Raw genomic sequence first — 22,965 nt, 5'->3', positions numbered from 1 at the left:
GTTAGTGTCAAGTTATCCGAGAAGTTTTCAGGTGCTGCAATTAATGGAGCTCCTCTCTGTAAATGACCGGGAGTAAGTGGTATTAATTCGTTAGGTTCTTCACTCAACGGTGACAGCGGTCTCGAGTTCTGAATGCTTTCGATTCTAACTAGTAGAGTAGAAAACTCTTCATATGTATACTTTTGCTTTCCCATGTGTGGAGCGTGAGGCGGAATAAAATGCCATGTAAAATTATGCAAATTATATTTGGAGATTATGTGTTGTTCCGCTGTTCATATAAACGTTTTGTACTGTTGATTTAAGGAACGACTGAGACCTACGAAGTTGGATCCATTATCAGAGAATACTTGATTTGGTAAGCCTCTTCTTCCGATAAAACGGCTGAAGTTGGCAAGAAAAGAATCGGATGTTAATTCGGAACAAACTTCTAAGCGGACAGCTCGAGTGGAAAGGCAGACGAAAATGGCGGCATAACCTTTTTCCAATTTAGCATTTCTGAGACGGGACGTTTTAATATCAAAAGGTCCAGCGAAATCAAGTCCGGTATTGGTGAATGGTAATGAGAACGTGCATCTTTCAGATGGTAAAGCGGCCATAATTTGATTTTGAACGCGGTGTTTATAGATTTTGCATGTCCGACAATTTCGAATACAGAATCGAACAGCACTTTTTAAGTGTATCACAAAAAATTCTTGTCGGATTGCTCGCAACATGGCTTGATGTTCAGCGTGTAATAGAAATTGATGAGTAAATTTAATTAATAGATTACAGAATCGAGACTTTTCAGGCAAAATGATGGGATATTTTTCATTGTTACTCATGTCAGCACTGATTAAACGACCATTAACACGAAGTAGTTTGTTGTCGTCCAGGAACGGATTTAGTGTCAGCAGTCTGCTTTTTGAGGGAATAGGCTGATTTGTTTCAAGGGCTTGGTATTCCCATGGATAATGCGACTTTTGCGCCATTCGTATCAGGTGAAACTTTACAAAGGAAATTTCTCGAGTTTCAATAACATGCTCTCGTAAACCAGGAGTAACATTCTTTCGACATCCGTTAGTGAAACTAAAAATGTATGCATAGATTTTAAGAGCCCGGGGTAAGGATGAAAAATCGTCTAAAAGGACATCTCCTACAATTTGGGTATGGAGTGAAGAAATCTTTTTTGCAAGTTCTGGTTCTTGAATTTTTGTTGTACTCTGGCCAGTAAGAAGGTTCTTTATTCAACCACTTTGGCCCATGCCACCAGAGAGTGTTGGAAATAAGTTCTTCTGCAGTACACCCCCGAGTTCCAAGATCGGCGGGGTTGTAGGCGGATGGAAGGTGTTTCCAGGTTGCGTTTCCGACATTATCCAAATCTCGGAAAATTTATGGGCACCGAATGTTTTCAATGGTACGGGGGTTTACTGATCCACGATAGCGTGATTGTGGAATCAGTCCATAAGTATAATTCAGGCGTTGGTATATCGAGGTTTTTACAGACAGATTTTACAAGCCTGGACAACATAGCTGCACCACACAATTCTAGCCTGGGCAGGCTAACGGTTTTTAGCGGAGCAACTTTGCTTTTGGAAACTAGTAAGTTTGTGTCGACGACATTATCTTCAGAGATGGCACGAATGTACAAACAGGCACGGTAGGCCTTTTCTGATGCATCGCAAAACCCGTGAATTTGAATTCTACTTTCAGGGGAGAATTTAATCCAACTGGGAATTTAATATGGTGGATGTCAGAGAGATTTAGAATGAACGATTTCCATATTTCAAAGGAGTTTGGCTTTATTTCTTCATCCCAATTCGTGCCATCTATCCAAAGCTGCTGCATTAAAACCTTTGCAACGACTATTATTGGGGTTAGCCAACCCGCGGGATCAAATAATTTTGCAACAATTGACAAAACCCTTCGTTTTGTTACAGAAGTAGTAGGTAAATCGATTGGAGTAACTTTGTAGAAGAAAAAGTCCACCATTGCGTTCCACTGTATTCCAAGAGTTTTTGTCTCACTTAGATCTTCAATTCTTAGGAAATCTTCACTAAGAAGGTCCTCCGGGGGCAAATTATTCAGAATTTGAGAATGGTTAGATGTGATTTTCTTCAACGGAAACCCGGCAGAATTGAGCAATTCAATCAACTCATGGAGATGGGATTTTGCTTCTATGAGTGAATGAGCTCCAGATAAGATATTATCGACATAAGTTTGGTTCTTTAATATGCAGGCTGCGGTTGGATGCGAAATACTGCAATCTTCGCTCAATTGATGCAAAGTTCTGATAGCCAAGTAGGGGGCACAGTTTACCCCAAAAGTAACAGTTTTCAAACATAAATCTTGGACTTTCTCTGCAGGAGAAGTCCGAAACAGAACTCTTTGAAATTGTTGGTCGTCTTCATGAACCAGTATTTGGCGGTACATTTTCTGAATGTCGCCGTTAAAAACATATTTGAAGAATCGCCATTTTAGAACTATGTTCATCAAATCGTTTTGTAATGTGGGCTCAGTGTAGAGAATATCGTTTAGGGATTGGCCACTTTCCGTTCGTTTTGATGCATTGAACACGACCCGCACTTTAGTCGATGTTCGTTCAGGTTTAACGATGGCATGATGTGGTAAATAGAAAGATAAAAAACGGTCGTTTTCAATTATTTCTGAACTTGTTGTTGGACTCATGTGTCCCAATGTTAAATATTCTGATAATACCGAAATGTATTCAGATGCTAGATCTGGGTTCTTTTCAAGAGTTTTCTCCATTCGTAAAATTGGGCCCATGGCTGAACGTCTTGAAGACCCCAAATGTTTTCCAGTTGGCAAGTCAGGAATAAATGGTAATCTAACAATATATCTCCCATCAGATCTTCGATTTACTGTGTTCTTGTAAAACATCTCGCACCAGATGTCTGCCGCAGACAAGGACTTTTCATTGGGAATAGTTTCTAGTTCCAAGAACTTCTTTAGTTCTTCATTAATGGGATCAGTATTGTTGGACCAAGAGGCAAAGGTAACTACGGAATTGGGGGATGGTTTCCCGCTGATTATCCAGCCGAATTCGGTGTTTTGGGCTAGTAGGTTTCCAGATATATGTTTTTCTAGTCCTAGTTTTATGATAGATGGAAGTATGTCACTTCCTATTAGCATGTCTATAGGTGAGATTTCTTAGTCGGAATCTCAAAGCGGTTTATAATTCGATTTGATATAAATGATTCTTGGGAGCCTTGATCAATAAAGGCACGATTCGTAAACAGAATACCTTGGTGTTCTATATCCACTAAGGCTGTGGGCAAGACAGTTTTTTGCCCCGATTGAGAAAAGTGATTTTGGATGTTCAAGGTCTCAGAATAAGCCGCAGCGGAAGTAGAAGGCTGTTCTTCATTGTATGTTTCTTCATGATAGGAAGCAGATGAGGATTTTGGCACTTGCCAATTGGATTTGTAATGTTTTCCTCCCTCTGAATGTAGCATAGATTGGTGCGGTTGTTAACACGATTGACATAGATGCTTACTCTTGCATTTCTTTGCTGTGTGTCCGTAAGACAAACAATTTTCACATATTTTGTTATCCGAGATAAATTTTCTTTTCTCTACAAGTGGCCAAGAGCGAAATTTGAAACAATTTCGTAACGAATGATTTTGCTGCATGCCTTGCATGGCTTATAAGGAGAATCAATAGATGTGTTGTAACTGTTAACTTTATTGGAAGTTGTTGCATTCGTGGAAGGCTTCCTCATATCAGAAATTGATTCAAGCATGTTCAATCTCTTAGTAATGAAATCGTCTAGTTGATCCCATGATGGCATTTCCTTATGATCGGAAAGGGAACTCTCCCAATCAGATAGGGTTTCTTCGGGTAATTTTGAAGAGACCCAATATACCAATATAGGGTCCCAGGATATTACAGAGATGTTGTAAGTCCGAAGGACAGAAAGGCAATTGTTGATGCTGTATTGTAAATTTCGTAAAGATTTCCCTTTTTCGGAAGAAACGTGATCCATTTCAAAAATTTTCCTTAGCTGATGATTTACGAGAATGCGTTTGTTTTTATAACGCTGATGCAAAGCGTCCCAGGCTAGAGTTAAATTATCATCAGTTAGAGGAAACCTTTTAACAATTTGATTAGCTTCGCCTCTGGTTTTGGCGCGCAAATGAAACAGTTTTTGAGCTGGCGAGAGCTTCTCATGTTTAATATATATAGCGCTAAACATGTCGCGGATACTTGGCCATTTGTCGTACCCGCCATTGAACAGCTCGGTGTCAAGGCGGTAATTTTAAAGAATAAATGCAATCATTTTGAAATCTTGGTGGAAGCATTGGATTTTGATTCTGACTTTTCCAATTTCTGTTTCTCGATTTGAACGAGGTCGAGAATCGAAGCTTTACACTCCTGGTATGATCTACAAGATTCTGTAAATTTGGCATGTACTGTGTTTCTCATTGTTGTGGTTACTTGTTCGCTCTCTGACGTCATTTCTTGTTTATATATTTGAACCAGTTGGCGCCATCTCCTTTCTAGGTCGTCTAACTCGACCTGCAAACTAGAGGCCGTATGGTCCTCAACAGGAGTTTGCTGAAAATTAGCACAGAATGTGGACCACTTGGTCCGAAAAGAAAATAAATTTATCAGGTGCTCTCTCGACATCATTTGTAGCCATTGTTCTTTGAGAATAATTTGTATGTGGTTCGATCCGATAGGGTATTTTTTGTTCAGAAGATTGGAGAATTTATCAGTTGAAAAAAATATTTGCGACAAATATTTAAAAAAGACTAGTCTCCTAAGTGGTACCTTGCGAGCAATAACAACGGGGTTTTACCTTAAATTTCATCAACGAATATTTTTTCTATTAACTAATTAGAAAAAACACCGAGAGTTTTGAGGTTTGTAAAAACTAGAAATCGAACAGTCTTCATATGTACAACAATTTAAAACTCATCTATCGGAAATGTTACACACCAATTGAAAGCAATGTGTTATTTATGTTTGATACTCTGTTAACATGTATTATGTTATGCGAGTTTTTTTTTACGATTTATCAGCTGCTAGCTCTAAATGGTATAACGAAACAGTAAAGAGAATTCTTCGTCTGTGAACAGATTGAAATAGGAAGATTGCAGTTGAAATGCGAATGTGGTTTAGAAGAGAATAAGACCTTATCACAGTCTCTTTTAGGATGAAGCAGCTAATTAACTTCAATTGAAATACTTTATTCTTTTCTTTTTTTTTTGTTTTCTTTTTTTGTTTTTTTGTTTTTGTTTTCTAAACAACGGTTTAAATGTGTGATAAAATTATGAACTTATGGCAATGAATTTTCTATTAATCTGATGCTACATACTCTTAACATGAAACTATAACATTTTCCGATTAAAAAACACCCATATGAAGATATATATATATTATAAGTAAGCAGTTTTCCTCAGATGTAAAAACCAGAATTTTAATAGATTTTCCTTGAAGCTTCTATGCGTTAGAGTTTATCAAAAATGCAATATAGTCTACCAACAACTTTGATGATTTTTTTTTGTTTGTTAACAGTTAAAGTTTAAAAATAGTTTTAAATTGAATAAATTGTCATTTAAAACGTGCGTTGGGGATTGTAGAAATGTCAAAATTTCAAAACGTTTTAAGTTCTGAAAAAGAGCTTATGTGTGTATAGTATCATCGATTTAAGTTGAATTCTGCGATTTTCAAATGCATTATTTTTAAATAGTTTCTCATGAAGGCTCAAAAAATGTCTATAACTCAGTGACCGTTTCTAGATAGAGGCAGTTGTATGATGTTTCTCCTAAAATACTAATTTGTCTTTGGCAACAGCAAATATTATAGGCGGTCGTATGTCACTAATTACTCAGTAAGCGAAATCAGTTTTTGGGAGAAATGATACCATGTACAAAATGGGTAGTACGGGAATAACTTGGCTGAATTATATCACCTCCACAGCAACGACGAATATGGTGAGAGAAAATCTGATCTAATTATTTTGGAACAATTTTTATTATTTACTTTCTTGGATTTCCGCAACGGCTTGTCTGAAAAACCATATACGAGAAATGGTGTGTGTTTAAGTTAGAATTGATTCTACAACTTTTAATTGGCCCTATGAATTGCATAGGTATATTCGTTGAAATCTCCTCATTCCTATTTATTACACCCCTGTAATAGTATGAGAGATTTCAACGAATATTCACTTGACAACCGCCCTCTTGAAGCATCTATGCAGATGTCAACACAACAAAACATAAACAAACAAAACAAAGAAGATCGATCAGCTTGAATCGCAAGCAACACCCGCGCTTTATCGTAAGCTTCGCGTACATATCGTTGTACAAAAGGTAATATTGTTTACCACAAATAAATACACGGCAATTGAGCCATACCTTTTTACTAATAAAACTATCGTGTTTTTATTCTTATCTTCTTTTTATATTGACGGCCAAACGTACGCATTGGGCGTACTGGCTCCATTGGGGAGCCTCGATAACACTTGTTCCCCCCAGTCCCTATAGTGCGGACTAAACATTTGGTCAATTCGAGCCAGATTGGATCATCGCTTCATCTTTGGGAAAGCTAAATAAATATACAGTCCATCATCACACCTTCCTTACAAGGTACGTATAGTGCATTGTGAGCATCAAAATAAATAAAAAACAAGTGTTCGTTCGTTTGTTTGTGGTCATCTCGTTTTACAACGTCACAGATTCCCTCTTTTTGTCGGTCGGTCAAAGTCCAAATCGTGGACAGACGTACAGACATACGGGAATAACAAAATCAAAACAAAAATAATAAATATTTTGTTCCAAATATTTCGCTTATTTTTCGTTCTTTTTCTCCTAATTTGTCGTGGTAAATTTCTTTTACTTATTGCTTTGTTGTTGCAGAAATATTCCCCAAATCTACATTGATTTGCATTGATTTAGTTTTCGCTAGCTTTAGCAGTGTAAATATTCAAACATACTTTCATAAATACATCGTTTACATATTTACACTGCACGGCCTATTCGTGGTCCCTTCTGCTCTGATAAACACACGTTCGTATATCTACATACTCCAGCATCGTCGCTTTGTCGTACCGTCTAGTCGGTCAGTAAGTGGCTTGCATGCAAATATATACACACACGCATGTACGCATAAATATTGCATTTTGGTAATTCCTCTTTCTGTCGTGTCCGTTTTTATTGCACTGTCTCCCGCCGGTGTATTATTACACAGTACCCGGTCAGTAAATTAGTACTGTGACACATATTATTATATTTTATAGTAAATATAATAAATCGGTGTCAGGGAACTTTTTAATAATATTTTTGGACATTTTGGAATTGCGTGAACCCTACAATCGGTCGATTGGACCTTTTCTTGTGTAGGGAGTTATTTAAACATATTTATTGCGATTTGTATATATTTTGGAATTTCAATATAGTTTGAAATTTTTGTTGCATTATTGGACACAAATACACTACATTCGGTGGTTATTTGTATAAATTTAATATTGCATGCACCCTACAACCGGTCAATTGGACTTTTTCTTGTGTAGAGAGTATTTTAGAAATTATTTGTGCTAATTTTGTAATTATTTTTCTGGAATTTTGATATCGTTCGAATTTCCCCTTGCATTTTTGGACAAATATTCACTACGTTCGGTAGTTATTTCGCGTAATTTTGGTCGATAGTTGGATATTATTTGTTGGTTTTTACACATATTTTAGCGAATTCTATATTTTTATTGGAATTTTGATATAGTTTGATTTTCCAGTTGCATTTTTTTAGAAACAAATACGCTACATTCGGTAGTTATTTGTATAATTTTGGTGGATAAATATCTGTGCTAAATATTTTTGGACAATCTATATCGCATATCGCCTTTTTTGGTTTTTTTCTAAATTTATTTTACAAATTTTGATATTAAACTATTGGTTTAAAATTATTATTGTAAATAGGTTGTTCCTAGACCCTTAGATTTGTCAATTGCTTTTTTTTGGTTGATTTTCGTTACAATAATTTGATGCAATTTGTGGGATTTTGAATATTGTTTCAGATTTCCGATTTTAAATCAGCACGCTACAATTGGTAGTTTGAGAATTTATCCTTTTGTGGAAAGTAATATATTTAATAGACCTTCATTTTTGCTGTTAATAAAAGATTGTAGTTTTTTACTAATATGGCTTTCACTCCTATGACTTTATTCATTCTTGCTTCTAAGTCTATCGTGACTTTCGCCGCAAACCTAAGCGCATTAAAAGAAGAGGACATTGACTTTTTTGACCTTGAAGTTAAGAGTGAAGAAATTGGAAAATTGTGGAAGAACTTACAGGAAGCTTTTAATAAATGCCTCTCTTCTATAGAAAATCCCGAAAAACTAAATATCATTCAAGAAAAGTATAAGGAGACGCATCAAAAATGTATAAATTGTTCGTCAATAATAAATAGATTGTTGTTAACGTTTAGTAGTTCTGCTAAAATGTCCCCGTACTCATTGGAAAATAGTTCGGTAGATTCCTTAACGGAGCATCCCCATGATATTTCTTCGAAAAGCCTGTCGTGTGATGCAAATGTTAAAGACCTGAGTTTGTCGTCCCACACTTCTCGTGATGTGGGTACCCAGGTATCTAATTCTACAATATCGAATATTGAGAAACCTAGAGCAGACTCAAACTTTATGGTTGATCTTCCAAATTTTAATAGCAATCATAATCTTGCGTTACCTCCTTTGGATATTGAGGCTTTTGATGGAAATTTTCTTAATTGGCCCACTTTTAGAGACTTGTTTAGTGCGGTTTATGTAAATAACTCCCAGATGACAGATATTGAACGCTTGTGTCATCTGGTGAGTAAAACTAGTGGTGAGGCTCGAGAAATGGTCTCGAAGTTTCCTTTAACTCATAGGAGTTTCAACCTTGCGTGGAATGAATTGAACTCCACATACGATAATCCACGTTTGCTTGTCCACAGCCAATTGAAATCGTTGTTTTCGCTTCCTGTGTTGGATCAGGAAACTAGTTTGGGACTTAAGTCAATACAACTTGGCATCAATAGTTGCCTTTCGGCAATGGCAATTTATGAAATACCTACGGATAATTGGGATCCGATTGTGGTTTTCATTTGTTTGCAAAAATTGCCTCAGATCACTTATGCTTTATGGGAGCAGAGTGTGAAAAATAAGTCTCGTCTTTCAACTTGGAAAGAATTAGATGCATTCTTGACAGAGAGAATTCGTACTCTTCTGTGTTTGCATGAGATGAGAAGTGTTGGCACTTTGTATAATTGGACTTGTAAAGTGTCTACTAAATCTTGTACTTCTCCTCACTCTTCTCCCAGTCCCAAACTATTCTCGACACCTCTTCCATCGTCGCCCAAGACTTGTTGCGTTCTTTGTGCAGAGCAGCAACATCAATTAAATGTTTGCCAGCGGTTCGTAAATTGTACGCCGTTGGAAAGATATAAATTGGTCAAAAGGCATCGTTTGTGTGTGAATTGCCTACAGAAGGGACACGAGGTCAAAAATTGTAAAAGTCGTTGTTGTCGAATGTGCAATCAGAGACATCATACTCTATTGCACAGAGATCGCTCTATTGTGAGCAGTCCGAGTCAAATTGTGACTCCCAGAAGTTCGATGTTGTCTGCTTCAGCTTCCACTTTTCGGCCTGGAACTTTAAATAGTAGCAGTAATTCTTCGTCTACATCGAGCGCTCCATCGGTAGTTCGGAAAACATTCCACGTTACGCAGGAAAGAAAAGTTCTATTGGGAACAGCGCTGGTGAATATCGTTCATCAGGGAGCTTCTTTTCCTGCTAGGGCGCTGATCGACCCGGCTTCTGAGTCATCTTTAATTTCGGAAAGACTTCAGAAGGATCTGGGACTCCAGGTCCACTCCAATAAATCGACCATCTCTGGAGTTAATGGGACTGTCGCAGCTACATGTCCTAAAAGTTGTTTATTGAAACTTCGTAGTCGTGGTGACAGGTCGTCCATTTTTCAAACTTCCGCGTTTGTTGTAGATTCCATATCTGGAAATCTTCCAGCATTTTCGGTCACTTCGGACCTTAAGGAAGACCTGACAAATATAGTTTTGGCTGATCCTCAATTCGGCGAATCGCGCCCAATAGATATTTTGATAGGAGCAGATTTGTACCCGAAGATAATTAAAGATCATACTCTTCGACTTTCATCCGGTTCGCTGCTCGCTCAAAATACATCATTTGGATGGATTGTTACGGGTCCTGTCACTTAAATTTGGTTTTTCGTAAATCGTACGGAAAAATAGTTGTAAAGCGGCCCCAAACAAACATAACGAACGTTAGCTCACGTTGCACTATCGTTCGCAGGGTCCCTAATGGCCCTTTCGTTAGCCAGGTCTATAGTGATCTGCACAACAGCTGGGTCCCTAATGGCCCAGTCACTTGAATGGTCCCTCATGACCATATTTACCGCGGGGTCCCTAATGGCCCGATCGTTTAGTTTGTAAGTTTATCGCATGGTCCCTAATGGCCATTTTACCGCGGGGTCCCTAATGGCCCGGGTCCCTCATGGCCCATCGTTTAGCATGTAAGAATGTTTTTGAAAAAATGAAATGCTAAAAACAAAGAAAAAATCAAAATCGTTTGAAAGAAAAAATGTAAAAGGTTATGCTCACGCCTGCACTATACATACTAATGCTGAATGCTTTTCTATCGTATTTGTTAAAACATCTGGATGTTTCAAGGGAGGCGGCAAATGTTTAAGTTAGAATTGATTCTACAACTTTTAATTGGCCCTATGAATTGCATAGGTATATTCGTTGAAATCTCCTCATTCCTATTTATTACACCCCTGTAATAGTATGAGAGATTTCAACGAATATTCACTTGACAACCGCCCTCTTGAAGCATCTATGCAGATGTCAACACAACAAAACATAAACAAACAAAACAAAGAAGATCGATCAGCTTGAATCGCAAGCAACACCCGCGCTTTATCGTAAGCTTCGCGTACATATCGTTGTACAAAAGGTAATATTGTTTACCACAAATAAATACACGGCAATTGAGCCATACCTTTTTACTAATAAAACTATCGTGTTTTTATTCTTATCTTCTTTTTATATTGACGGCCAAACGTACGCATTGGGCGTACTGGCTCCATTGGGGAGCCTCGATAACACTTGTTCCCCCCAGTCCCTATAGTGCGGACTAAACAGTGTGTATAAATGCAAGGAGATCAACAAGTATAGGAGAACAACTTATCTTGTTTGCCTTTTAACAACGGCTGAGGCATACCACAAATATGGACTAATAGCACTGGAAGTTCTCTTAGTATGATGTTACACGATCTTAGTAGGCAGTATGTGCATACCGGAAGATGACAGGGGTAATACTCTGGTATTAACGTAGGTGACTTTTCATAGGTCTAATCAAATTTTGTATAGTTTCATTGAAATTTCGAAACCTACTAGAACTTTCGAAACCTACAACTTCGATATTTTCAGCCGAAATGAAGAGTATTTCTTCTTTAAAAAACTCTGACAATGTTTTCAACCAACTAAATGTTGTCCTTTTTCAATGGGGTTATAAAAAACTAACGAAATAACAGGTTATCGCCAATATGTTAATATGATTTTTCGACAATTGTTCAATAAGTGAGAAATGATATTCGTACTTACAAATATTTCCACTTAACCGATCCCTTGTGTAAATGACAAGCCAATTTTAGCGAATTATTACAAATGACTTTTTCTCCAACGAAGGCAACTCGATGAACTTCGTACAAAAAAACAAATAAAAAAATGTTGAAAAGAAACTGTTTCGGGGAAGGACTTCATTAATACTTAATCTTGTATTTTGAGAGTAACTTGTCTATTGGAGTATTGTGAATGACACCAATTTAACAACAAACAGATTTCGTATCATTCGTATTGGATGTACTGTACAAACAGTATCTTTGTTTACGATGGGCTGAGGAGTCGGTTCTCTATTATCTTCGTTTCTTCTTTATTCTCTTTTTCGTTGAACGTCTTCAAATTTGTTTCTCGTAATTTATGTTGTTATTCTTTCCAATGGATGTACCGTTGCTTTTCTCCACAAATATTACCAATTAGCAAATAAATAGTGTTTGAACGTAAAATTTGAGAATATGCACGCAGAACAATTGTCGTTTGATGGATCGTTCAATGATGATTCCAGGCGATGAAGAAAGAAATTCGTTGGGTTTTCAATCAGTGACACACAATTTCATAAATTTATTATCATTATTTTTTAAGTGTGCTTAATTCAGACAAACCTTTGTTGCAATTAAAGAAAAATATGGTGTTGTTTGTGGGCTTGCCAATTCTTCTTATTTATTTTCTAGGCTATTCTATTATAATTTGTTGTTGCCCTTTTAATTTGTTTTTACACTTTTCTTTAAATCTGTTTCCACTAGTAATTTTATTTTAATTTTATCACAATATTTTTCCACACAATTGTGGGGTTATTTTTTTTCTTTTGCCCAAATAAATTTTTTGTAAACTATTTCTGTTTTCTATTAAGTTATTTATTGTGAATGTCAATTCAACTTCACACCATCCATCATCCTCGATTGCCAAAAAACAAATGCCGACTATATCTCTATTTGTGATTGTACAGAGTAGGTGTATTGAAATAGTTTCGGTTATGTACTACTCTTTGGTTATTTTATGAAGATAAATACACCTTGTTTTGCTGTTAGTGTTAAAGAGATTGCTGGTGGTGACGTGGTACTCTTGTTGTGGTTATTTTTCTCATTATGTTGAGGATATGTATTTGGGTGGTGACGTTATTTTTGTATGAACAGTCTGTGGTGAGTAGGAGGCAATTCTTAGCACATCTAATATAATTTGACTGTTTAAGTATTGGGCTACTGTTGCCTATTTCAGATGTTATTATTTTGAAGTAAGAGACTTGAGCACACTGTCCGTCTGCATGGCACGAGTTGGCTACTTGTATTTCTGTACTCTGTCAATAGGAACCACTTCTATGGTTGGAGTAACTCTTTTGGTGGGGTTGACGGTAATTGTAGAGTGTAATATACACAGACGGAATCATACAAGAGACGACTGAGAATACGTTGTCAAACAGCCGACCGTGTCGCTGACTGATGGTTATTTATGTTAACATCGAAACTGCAGTTCAACGTATGTAATGTGTATGTATTTCACACTCTGTATGGACAATATAAAGAGAGTGGTTGATTGGCTATGAAAACTCACGTACAGAGACTGGTAATGAGACTCTGTCGGTGGCTTGCAATGCAGTCCAGTGTGTTACATACACACCCACTGACAAACAGATATACAAACTGGCTGGCTTAAACTTTTGTTTATTTGCAAAGTGCGCCGATGAATGCCATGGAGTTTGATGTAGCGTGGTTGCTGGGCGGCATGTCCACAGACGAAAAGAGAGTGGAGTCGATTATTAACAGACTGTTTACAAGTAAGAGATTAGATATCGCTGCAGTAGGCAGTGTCTTGTACACACCGATGCACTGATGTAACAGAGTCAAGTGCAAGTAATTTCTCAAACAGTTGCTGGCTGTTGTTAACAGAGTTGATGATGGTGGTTGGAGAAAATGTTAATGTCGTGATTGTCGATGTCTGGCCAAACAGGTGATTGAGTAGATTCCTTAAGAGCCGATAGTTTATTGGCTAATGTTAATAATAGGTGTGTTCGTTTACTCAACAATTCGTACAAATTTGTACAAGTTCAGTAACTTCTTGTAATCGGCTAAGGTCTTTTGCATTGTACTGAAGAGTAAACGAACAACATCCAGTAACAATTTGTACAAATTTTGAGTAAACGAACACACTGAATGTTAGAAATATTCTACGCACAATATTCAATGCCAAAGCGACGGAGTTTATTGTTGTAAATTAGACGCGCTTTTTGGGGTAAATGACTTGCCCAAACTATGATGGATGTGCTTATATATATACGTACATACATATATGGCGGGCAAGAATTTGTCAAATATATTTTTTTTAAAATATAGGGATTTGAAGAGTTCCAATTTGCCTTACACGTATTGTGTATGACAATTTTTTATTTTCTTTTTGAAATTTTGCAGATCAATAAATTAGATTTATGCCCTTTCTTTGTTATGAACCACAGAAAAATAAGAAGGAGACAAAGGGAAAAAATCAGAAACCTTTGTTGTAATCTCTCAATTTATATGCAATGGTCTGCACCCGAACAGAGTGAAGAGTATTACATGACCAATAAGAGATTTTATGTGTTGCGTAATTGCGGATGCATTAAGGCAAGAAAAATTTTGTTTCTTGCTTTGCTTTTTTTTGTATTTTGTATAAACAGCGGGTAGAGTTCTTGTACTAAGAACAATGCGACTTGGAGAAAGCTTTTAATGGTGCTTATGTCGTGAAATAAGCATATAAATTCAACGTTTGAAATTAGTCCCACAATTTGTTTTTAAACAAAAACCTATATGCTCACACTTTAGTAAAGTCTTACATACCTTTTTTCCATTTTATTTAAACCAAGGTTTTCTCCAACAAATTTAAGATAGCAGCGGTGGGCGTGATCCAAGAAAATTAGTTCATTAATTCCTTAGAGGCTCGTAAAGGCTGTTGGCCTTTAGTGGACTGTAGATATTTCAGCGGTGTCTGCGATGTCAAACTTCTCAATTGTAAAGCGTTTTAAGGAAATAAAAAGGCAATGGGTTTTTTCATCAAAATGGTGACAATGGTATGTTGCGGTTTATTAAGGAAAACGTTCTTAATGCGTTAGCTTTCGTTCAACAAGTGAAGGTTTCATTTTTTAATAGACATTTTGTGTAAAGACAAAAAAGAAACGTTTGGAATCAGAAAATGAATGGCAGCCTTTGATCCAATGAGTCAAAGCTCTGTTGGATTAAAGGTTGCCATATTGTTATAATGCAATTCAAGCATTAATTCGGTTAATTGTGGAACTTAAGTTTAAATTTAAATATAGAGAGAAATAGTAATTCATTGTCTTATTCTAGTTTGTTGAAACAGAGTTCAACACACTCAGCGCGTTTTTTAACGTGGGTTCCCCTATAGGCCTGCTCCACTATCTTTGTGATAATTTTAAAGCTTGGTATATATATTTTAGTCCGAATCATATCCTTCTACGACAAACTCTTCTTCAATTTCTTCTTCCTCTTGGAGGTTTATAATTTGATCAAAAGTGGCTGAGTCATTAACATCACAGGTATCTTCCTTTGCGATAATCAACTGGAAATTTGAACAAGACTGACCTTGGCAATTCGTACATGCTTGAGAACATAACAACCCTACCTTTCTACAGCCACATTTAGCACTACAACCTTTTTTGCAATTGCAAAAAATAGTATTGAGGAGTTTTTCTGGAGCAGGTGGAAGTAACGTTTTAATAGGTTCTAGTCTATTATCTATTAGTTTCCAGCCCCAGTCTTTAGGGTTTAATTCATTCCCAAGCCATGTTTGAACTTGGTAGTACACTCTATATAAGTGTTGAGTAGCAGATGCGGATGTTGGAGGTAGAGTTGGCAGCTGAACTTGTTTTTTGTTTCTCGTATTTTTTACAAACGTTACGTACCGGTATTTGTCAATTGAAACAATTGTGTTTGTAGCTCCGTAAACTTCAAGAAGAAAGCGAATTCCTTCCGTACTTATTGTTTCTGGTGTGGCATCTGTATCAGTAAATGCCTTAGCAATGCCAGTCAAATCTTTTTTTCGAATAATTTAAATATATACGTATCTACAATGTGATTTTTGCCAAAGAAATAAATAGATTAGACATACCAAAGAATCATTAATGAAAGCGGATACACCATTAAGTAGCTTTCATACAGTGGTATTTGACACTCTAGGACCCTTGAGACCCTCAGATACATATATATATTAACTATGCAATGCGAATTGACTAAATATGCAATAACAGTATCAATGCAGACAAAAGAACCCAAATCGATAGCTAGAAACTAAATTGAACCTCTAATATTGAAGTACGGAATATTTAAGACTCTAAAATCAGACAGAGGATCAGAATTTGTGAATGAACTGAGGGATGAGATGTGCGAACTGTTAAATATAGAACAGAAATTTTCTACACCTTACCATCATGAGACAGTTGGTTCAGTTGAAAGAAATCATAGAGTCCTAAACGAATATTTTCTTTCTTTTGTGAATTATGATAATTGGAATGAATGGATACCGTATTATGCATTTGCATACAACATAACTCCACATATCGACAAAGGGTATTCACCATTCGAATTGATTTTTGGGAAATTACCAACTGTATGGTCTAGGAGCATACTTATTGCGAGCACTGTAGCGTTGTTTTGGTGAATTTCGCAGTATTTACATTGGTACATACATACACACATACATATAACCCGCGGTCGCTAGCTATTAACATTTTGCTCTCTTTTCCAAAAAATCCTGGAATTGTCATCCTATAAAGCAACGCAAAGAGCAGCGATCGCTCAGTGATCTTTTAAAGCGTTCGACCGTGCTTCTCCTCGCTCAAGTTACATACTTACAAGTAAAAATTTGAAAAATGAACACTTTTTAAAAACTAAGAACAAATAGTTACATACAAAAAAAAAAACAAACAAGTTACATTTTGTTATATTAACAAACACAAAGTTAAACAGTGAAGTTAGAATAAACACAAAACAATAAATACATTAAAAAAAATAATTAGAATTTTTGCTACTTAAACCTAATATTGCAAAAAATTTGCCTAAAATTAACTAAAACTTACATCTACTTAAAACATATCATAAATATTGTGCTAAGTAAAAACAGCTATAAGCTGTACATAAAAACCAATTGAATTAAATCTATAGTCTATTTAGAGTTAAATTGTGCTATCTAAAACCCTAAAAATTACATTACAAAACATAGTTCAAATCAGCATACATTGTACATACACACTCACACATAACATCCATTGAATTACAAAACAAAATAAAACCAAACACATTAAAATTAGAAAACAAAAAAGCTTACTTATTATTTACAAAATTAAAAGGCAAAGGTTTGTAAATAAACATTTGGTCCATATCGAGCCAGATTGTGTTTTTTTTTTAAATCATTAAAAATTGCAATGAGTGAAAGTTTTTATCAAAAAAGTAATTTAATTAAAATTTTCAATCATAAAATAAATAGTTCTCCATATTTAAAAAGTGAACTTGAACACCTGGTTCATTCCTGTGAACACTTATATATTGAACAACTAAAAGAAAATAATCAAAACAAACGATACCAAGTAGCAAACGAATGACAGTTAATAAATAATTTAGTGGGAAAATTAACAAAATTACATACAAACAGTGTTCCAACAATACAAAAACAACAAAAAACACATTTTGGAAAAAAAAGATTGACAGTGATAAAGGTGAAAAACGAAAAATGTCAAACAAAAATGTTCCAATAAAAATGAGAAAAATTCAGTAAAATTACATTTAAATACAACAACAATACGAACAGCGATTGTGGAAAATAATTTGGAAACATCCAGTGCACAACAACAAACATAGAAACATATTGTGAGAGAAGTAGGAAAACAATTATAACAAACCCAACATACAGTGGTCCCAGTGATTATTATCAAAAAATTTAAAATCAATTAAATATTTAATTAAATTTTAAAAAACACAAAAATACAACAACAAATACAAGATCTACAAAATATACAGTGGGCACAGATAAAATAAACAGTGAAACCAAATAACAAAAACGACATAATTTTGGTGAACAAATGCAATTACATTATCAAAAAGTGGAACATAGCAACAACAAATAGTGAAACAGGACAGTGGAACATTGTGAAAACCTACAAATAAATAAGAAGAACAGAACTTTTGAACAACACCAGGGTAAAAACACATATAGACACACTCCCAACTATAAACAGAGAGTCAAAGTGAGTACCAATGAGTTTTTTGTGCTTTGAAAGCGTGGAATGGAGAAAGGAATACAGGGTGCGGCGAAATTTGACACCGACACTGTAGCTTAAAGATGAAAACGCTATAAACCATACAATTTGACACCCTTTGACCCTAGCTTAACAACATTTTGCAACCAAGGACTGATGTTGACCCTTTCTCTGTTCGTGGGAATACACAAATACGTCCGCATTCACACATACAGACAAAAACTCAAGAATTCTCTCATTAAATAGTTGAAATTTGTGTAATTTTTTTCCAAAATCGGGAAAATTAATATTGATTTTCTAAATTCAGATGATTTTTTGGAAAAATTGGAAGTCTGTCGTTCGATTTAGACTCTCTTCTCTCTTGCTAATCTCATTGTCTGATCGGTTACAGTGGGACCTTTTAAAAATTGACCCGCCATAATTAAACGTTTTTACATAGGAGTTTTTGGAGCCATATTGAGAAAAAAATACTTACATATTCTCACAATAACTTTACAAATCAATTCTCTTTGAAGTTATTGATTCTTTTATTGGAAATTATTGCTTGTTTTTGGAATCCTGCTCTCATTTTTTGGGAATATTCTCTTTGTATACACAACAAGCGTTTATTTTTGCGATTTTGGCGCCATAATTGTGACACAACAATTTACATAAACTTAGCAGACATTTTGGGGAATATTTTACATAACAACTACATTACAAACATAGCGTTTATATGCAAACTTTGGCGCATCTTTTAACAACCATAACCTTGCAATTTTACATATATTTTTCTGGAATTTTTTTGGAAAAAATCGCCGTTTATCAAAGACTCATACACAACCCTACAACATATTTTACATCGAGACACAGACACATCTGAACATTTCGAAATATTTGTACATAATCGCCATATTAGCTTCCCAATAAATCAATTTTGGGAATATTTGGAAAAATTGGCGGTTTTTGGAATATATAAGATAAAAGGACGCGTTTGGTGGACAAGCGCTAAAATATTTTGAGGTTAACTAACCACAAAAATTTGGGCATTTTTGCAAAGCATTTTGTATACAAGCGCAGTGATTTGTAGGTTAACCAACCTTAAAAAATATACTTAAACATTTTTCTATACTTTTTCTTTGAAAACAATTTTGAATTCTTGCTTATGGAAATTTTTATTCTTGATACAAAATATATCTTTCTTGAATTTTTTTTGCTGAAACATTTTACTGTAATTTTTTACAACTTTTTGCTGCAATATTTTTTTCTTTGAAAATTAAATTACTTTGAACTTTGCTGAAATATTTTGCATTTGACCCAAGTCATTCTCTTTCTGGAAATAATTGGAGTTTTTATACTTGTTTGCTGAAAAGTTGCTGCTGACCCAAACATTTGTTCACGATTGAAACATTTCGCTGGGATTCTTAACTTTTCTGATTTAATTATTGTTTGATTCTCGAATCTAAATCATTCCGTATTTTGAGCTTTAACAAATAATAAAGTCCTCCTAACAAAGGAATTAAGTGATTTATTGTTTTTCTGGTGCAAGACTCCTTTGAAAATTATAATTTCTTCTGTGCAACCCAGCACACCTTTTCTTGTCGGATATTTTGTGGATTTTTTTTTAATTGAAAATAATTTTTCTTGTGATTTATTTTGCTATCGTTTCTTGTATTGGCGTAAAATATTTGGCGAACAAGCAGAGTAGCCATTTTTATAAGTTTTCTTACTCTTCGAAATAATTCTCCTTTGCGGTTTTTTATTATCAAATTTTTGACTCAGTTCCTGGCTTTTCTTTTAGAAATATTTTGTTATCAAATACTTTAATTTGCTGTCGACTCCTCGGCTCTCACAAAATTAGATCTTTTTGTCGTCAATCAATTTATTTGGGAGTAAGAAACAAAGATTTTGCAAAGACAAAATTCTTGATTTGTTTTAAATAACCAATAAAAATAATACTTTGTCCTCGTAAAGGGCAAATTTGTCAAACTTTTGTAAAACAAAAATTTGTTCTAAAGTCTGACCCTCGTTACAATAAGGATGGATAAAGCTATGTGCTTAAAATTTGCAAACTGCGTTAATGACTTGCAGGATTACGTTTCAATTTTAAGCATTGCTACCACTGATGACGACATACATACCCTGGAGGCATCACGAGTGGAGCTAAACACTTTTTACGACCAAGTGAAGAAAGCTTATGTGGAATGCCGCGATTATGAGCCAGAAGAGGGACAAAAACCAATCGTTAAAAAACAAGCTGAGGACGCATTACTTAGAGGCTATTGATATATATAAAAGGCGATTGCAGCAGTAAATGGACAAATTCAGACGCTAAAGCAGAAGGAATCAGAGGAGACAATAAACGAGAGACCCTGTCGGCGCAGAAGCAAATCGATTCAACACCAATTTCGAGATTTACCAGCATGTGACACGGACGTTTTTAAGGGAGGTTATAATGCTTGTCCGATCTTCCGTGATTTATTTACGCAATTTACATAAAAGGCTCTAAATTTAGTAATGTGGAAAAATATTTTAACGTGACACAGAAGACTTCTGGCGAAGGAAGGGAATTAATAAGCCATGTTCCTATGACAAATGACGGTTTTGAGCTAGCTTGGAAGATTTTAAACCAAAGATATGAAAATAAGAGGATGCAGGTGAACGAGCAACTGAAAATTTTATTCAATTTACCAAATGTTACTTCCGACTCAAGCCACAGCATTCAAAAGTTACAGAGAACGGTGAATAGCTGCATCCAACTCTGGAACTCTAAAGGTCGAAGTTTCCAGGATGCGACCCAATATTAACATATATTTGTTCCAGCAAACATCAATCAATCAAGAACCAGAAAATATTACAACTTTGACTCTCCAGGATGGTGGAAATAGAGATCAACATCCCGGAGACACTTTACTTTCCACAGCCATAGTACAAATTGAGGCCAATGGTCATTTTTATGATGCACGTGCGATAATCGACTCTGGATCACAATCCACATTCATTACAGAGAAGTTAAAAATTCGTTAAGTTTGCCAACTTAACGAAATCTTGTTCATGTTACTGGAATAAACTAACTCATTTCGGAAACTTCTGCTAAAGCATGCGTTTTTAAACTACAATCTAGACTTGATCCAATATTTTAAATTGGAAGTTTGGGGGGCTGTTTTGAAATCTTTGCCTTCGAATTTACCACCATATACTTTAGAAAAGAACACAAATGCGCGATGCTACGAACTTGGAATTAGCAGACCCGAAATTTTACGTCAGCCAACAAGTTGATCTCCTAATAGGGATGGACATAGGGCCCTTATATTTACCATTGGAGCACCTATGAATTCAATTGGATCCATATTGGCCCAAAAAACAGTTTTTGGATGGATAATTGGCGGACCCTTGAAGGATGAAACTCAAAAGAAGAGACAAATATCACTTTGCAATACCATATCCATTGATAAAATGTTAACACGTTTTTGGGAGGTGGAGGAGACCCCAAAACAAGTTTGAGATCAGATGAAGATGCATTTTGTGAGCAAAACTACTTGGATACTACTAAAAGGAACACGGAAGGGCGATACATAGTGACACTCCCTTTAAAAAATGTGAAGAACTTGGAGAGAGAAGCGCACCATGCAGTAATTAGACCCGAAAAGATTACTTCAAAATTGCGAGTTGTTTTCAATGAATCATGTCCCACTTCAAATAAAAGAAGTCAGAATGATAACTTGTATGCTGGTCCACTTTTACAGCAAGACATCGTATTGCAAGTATTGAAGTGGAAATTTTTCCGATACGTTTATATTGGACCTATGCTATTGGACCCTACTCAAACAAAATTTCAATGAATTTTATTCAGGAAACCTCCGTCTGTTGTGCGATTCTGTAACTCCTTAACGACAGAATTAACGACGAATGTCGGCAGTTAACGATAATTTCGGTAAGTGCTATTCTGTAACAAATTTTAACGATTTTGTCCGGAAAATTTTGTCGTTAATTACCGAAAATTATTGTTAAATTAACAACCAAAAAAAAGTAGTCGTTAAGTCTTAACGACAGTACATGATTGCAATATTTAGCCGATTTCTCCTAAAAAAGGCGTTTTTATTTGAACATATGTTATGTTAATAAGAAGGGTATACAAGATAAATTCCGCTTAATTGAGAAAAAAATCTTAAGTCATTAACATAACGGTTAACTATGTAGGATACATGGGGCAGGCACTGTCGCTCTTTCGCCAGCGCCGATTTTATTGAAGATACATAAAGATCGTCAAAGGCAATTTTTTCGATCTTCGATAAACTCGTAACTTTCCCTTGGACGGTCTTTATGTAGAATCAATCAAATCAGTACTGCCGAAGCCCATTTTACAATACATATCAAGGCTACGCTAATATTTGTCTTTATTTTTAAAGTGGGAAAACGTTAAAGTTTTAAAGGAACTCAAGTGCGGCACCTTTAACACAATCTTTTTAGGAGGCTTTCGTTGGCTTCAATGCGGTATTGAGGCCAAAACGTGTATAGTGTTCCTATAACATACTTTGTTCTGCGGTAATCTGATAGATTTAAACTCAGCATCACTAGCAATAAGAATGCTAAACTGGCGTATAAGTTCGGATTTCCGAACTTTTCATACTCTCCACTATGAGAAATTCTGTTTAATGTGGACGTGAGATGAAGATGTGAATATATAAACTAAAATGACGGTAATTTCGATTCACGAACATCACTGAAGGCTCAGGCTTAAGTCATGTCATATTTCAGAATTTCCTTTCAAAGTGCCACAATCTAAAATATGACCCTACCTTTGTAATTAGAAAAAATAAAACAGTGCTTAAAATACATACATATAGGATTCTACATTTATATTTTTATATCACACACATGACCTTTTGACCATCGATTCTGATTACATACATCTATTAAACATATACATATAATGCATCTTCTTTCATTACAACACAGGCGGTGTATACTTCCTGAGAAAGCAGGCATATTTGTTGGTTCACACGACAAGTTCCTGTCCACATAAAACACATAAATCGGAGATATTCTGTATTTTGCATTGTGGTCCCTTTACGTGGAGATTAATGCAAAATATTCTGGAAAAAACACCAAAATCTAT

At 35.5% G+C, this 22,965-nt stretch overlaps 1 protein-coding gene across 1 annotated transcript in view; it reads right to left on the bottom strand.

Moving 5' to 3' along the window:
* Positions 1-407: 407 nt before the first annotated feature.
* LOC141400503 (uncharacterized) overlaps positions 408-22,965 on the bottom strand; it is a 122,022-nt gene continuing 99,464 nt past the window's right edge. The window contains exon 3 of the mRNA XM_073979705.1: positions 408-22,961. Coding sequence (XP_073835806.1) covers positions 1,576-3,129 — 1,554 coding nt within the window. The 5' untranslated portion in view covers positions 3,130-22,961 and the 3' untranslated portion in view covers positions 408-1,575. The remainder of the gene's footprint in view (positions 22,962-22,965) is intronic.

The sequence above is a fragment of the Musca autumnalis genome, unplaced genomic scaffold (genome assembly GCF_047663935.1).
Source record: "Musca autumnalis isolate F117 unplaced genomic scaffold, ASM4766393v1 scaffold_30, whole genome shotgun sequence".
NCBI lineage: Eukaryota > Metazoa > Arthropoda > Insecta > Diptera > Muscidae > Musca > Musca autumnalis.
The sequence above is the reverse complement of the archived record's forward strand: the minus strand, read 5'-3'. Positions and strand labels throughout refer to the sequence as shown.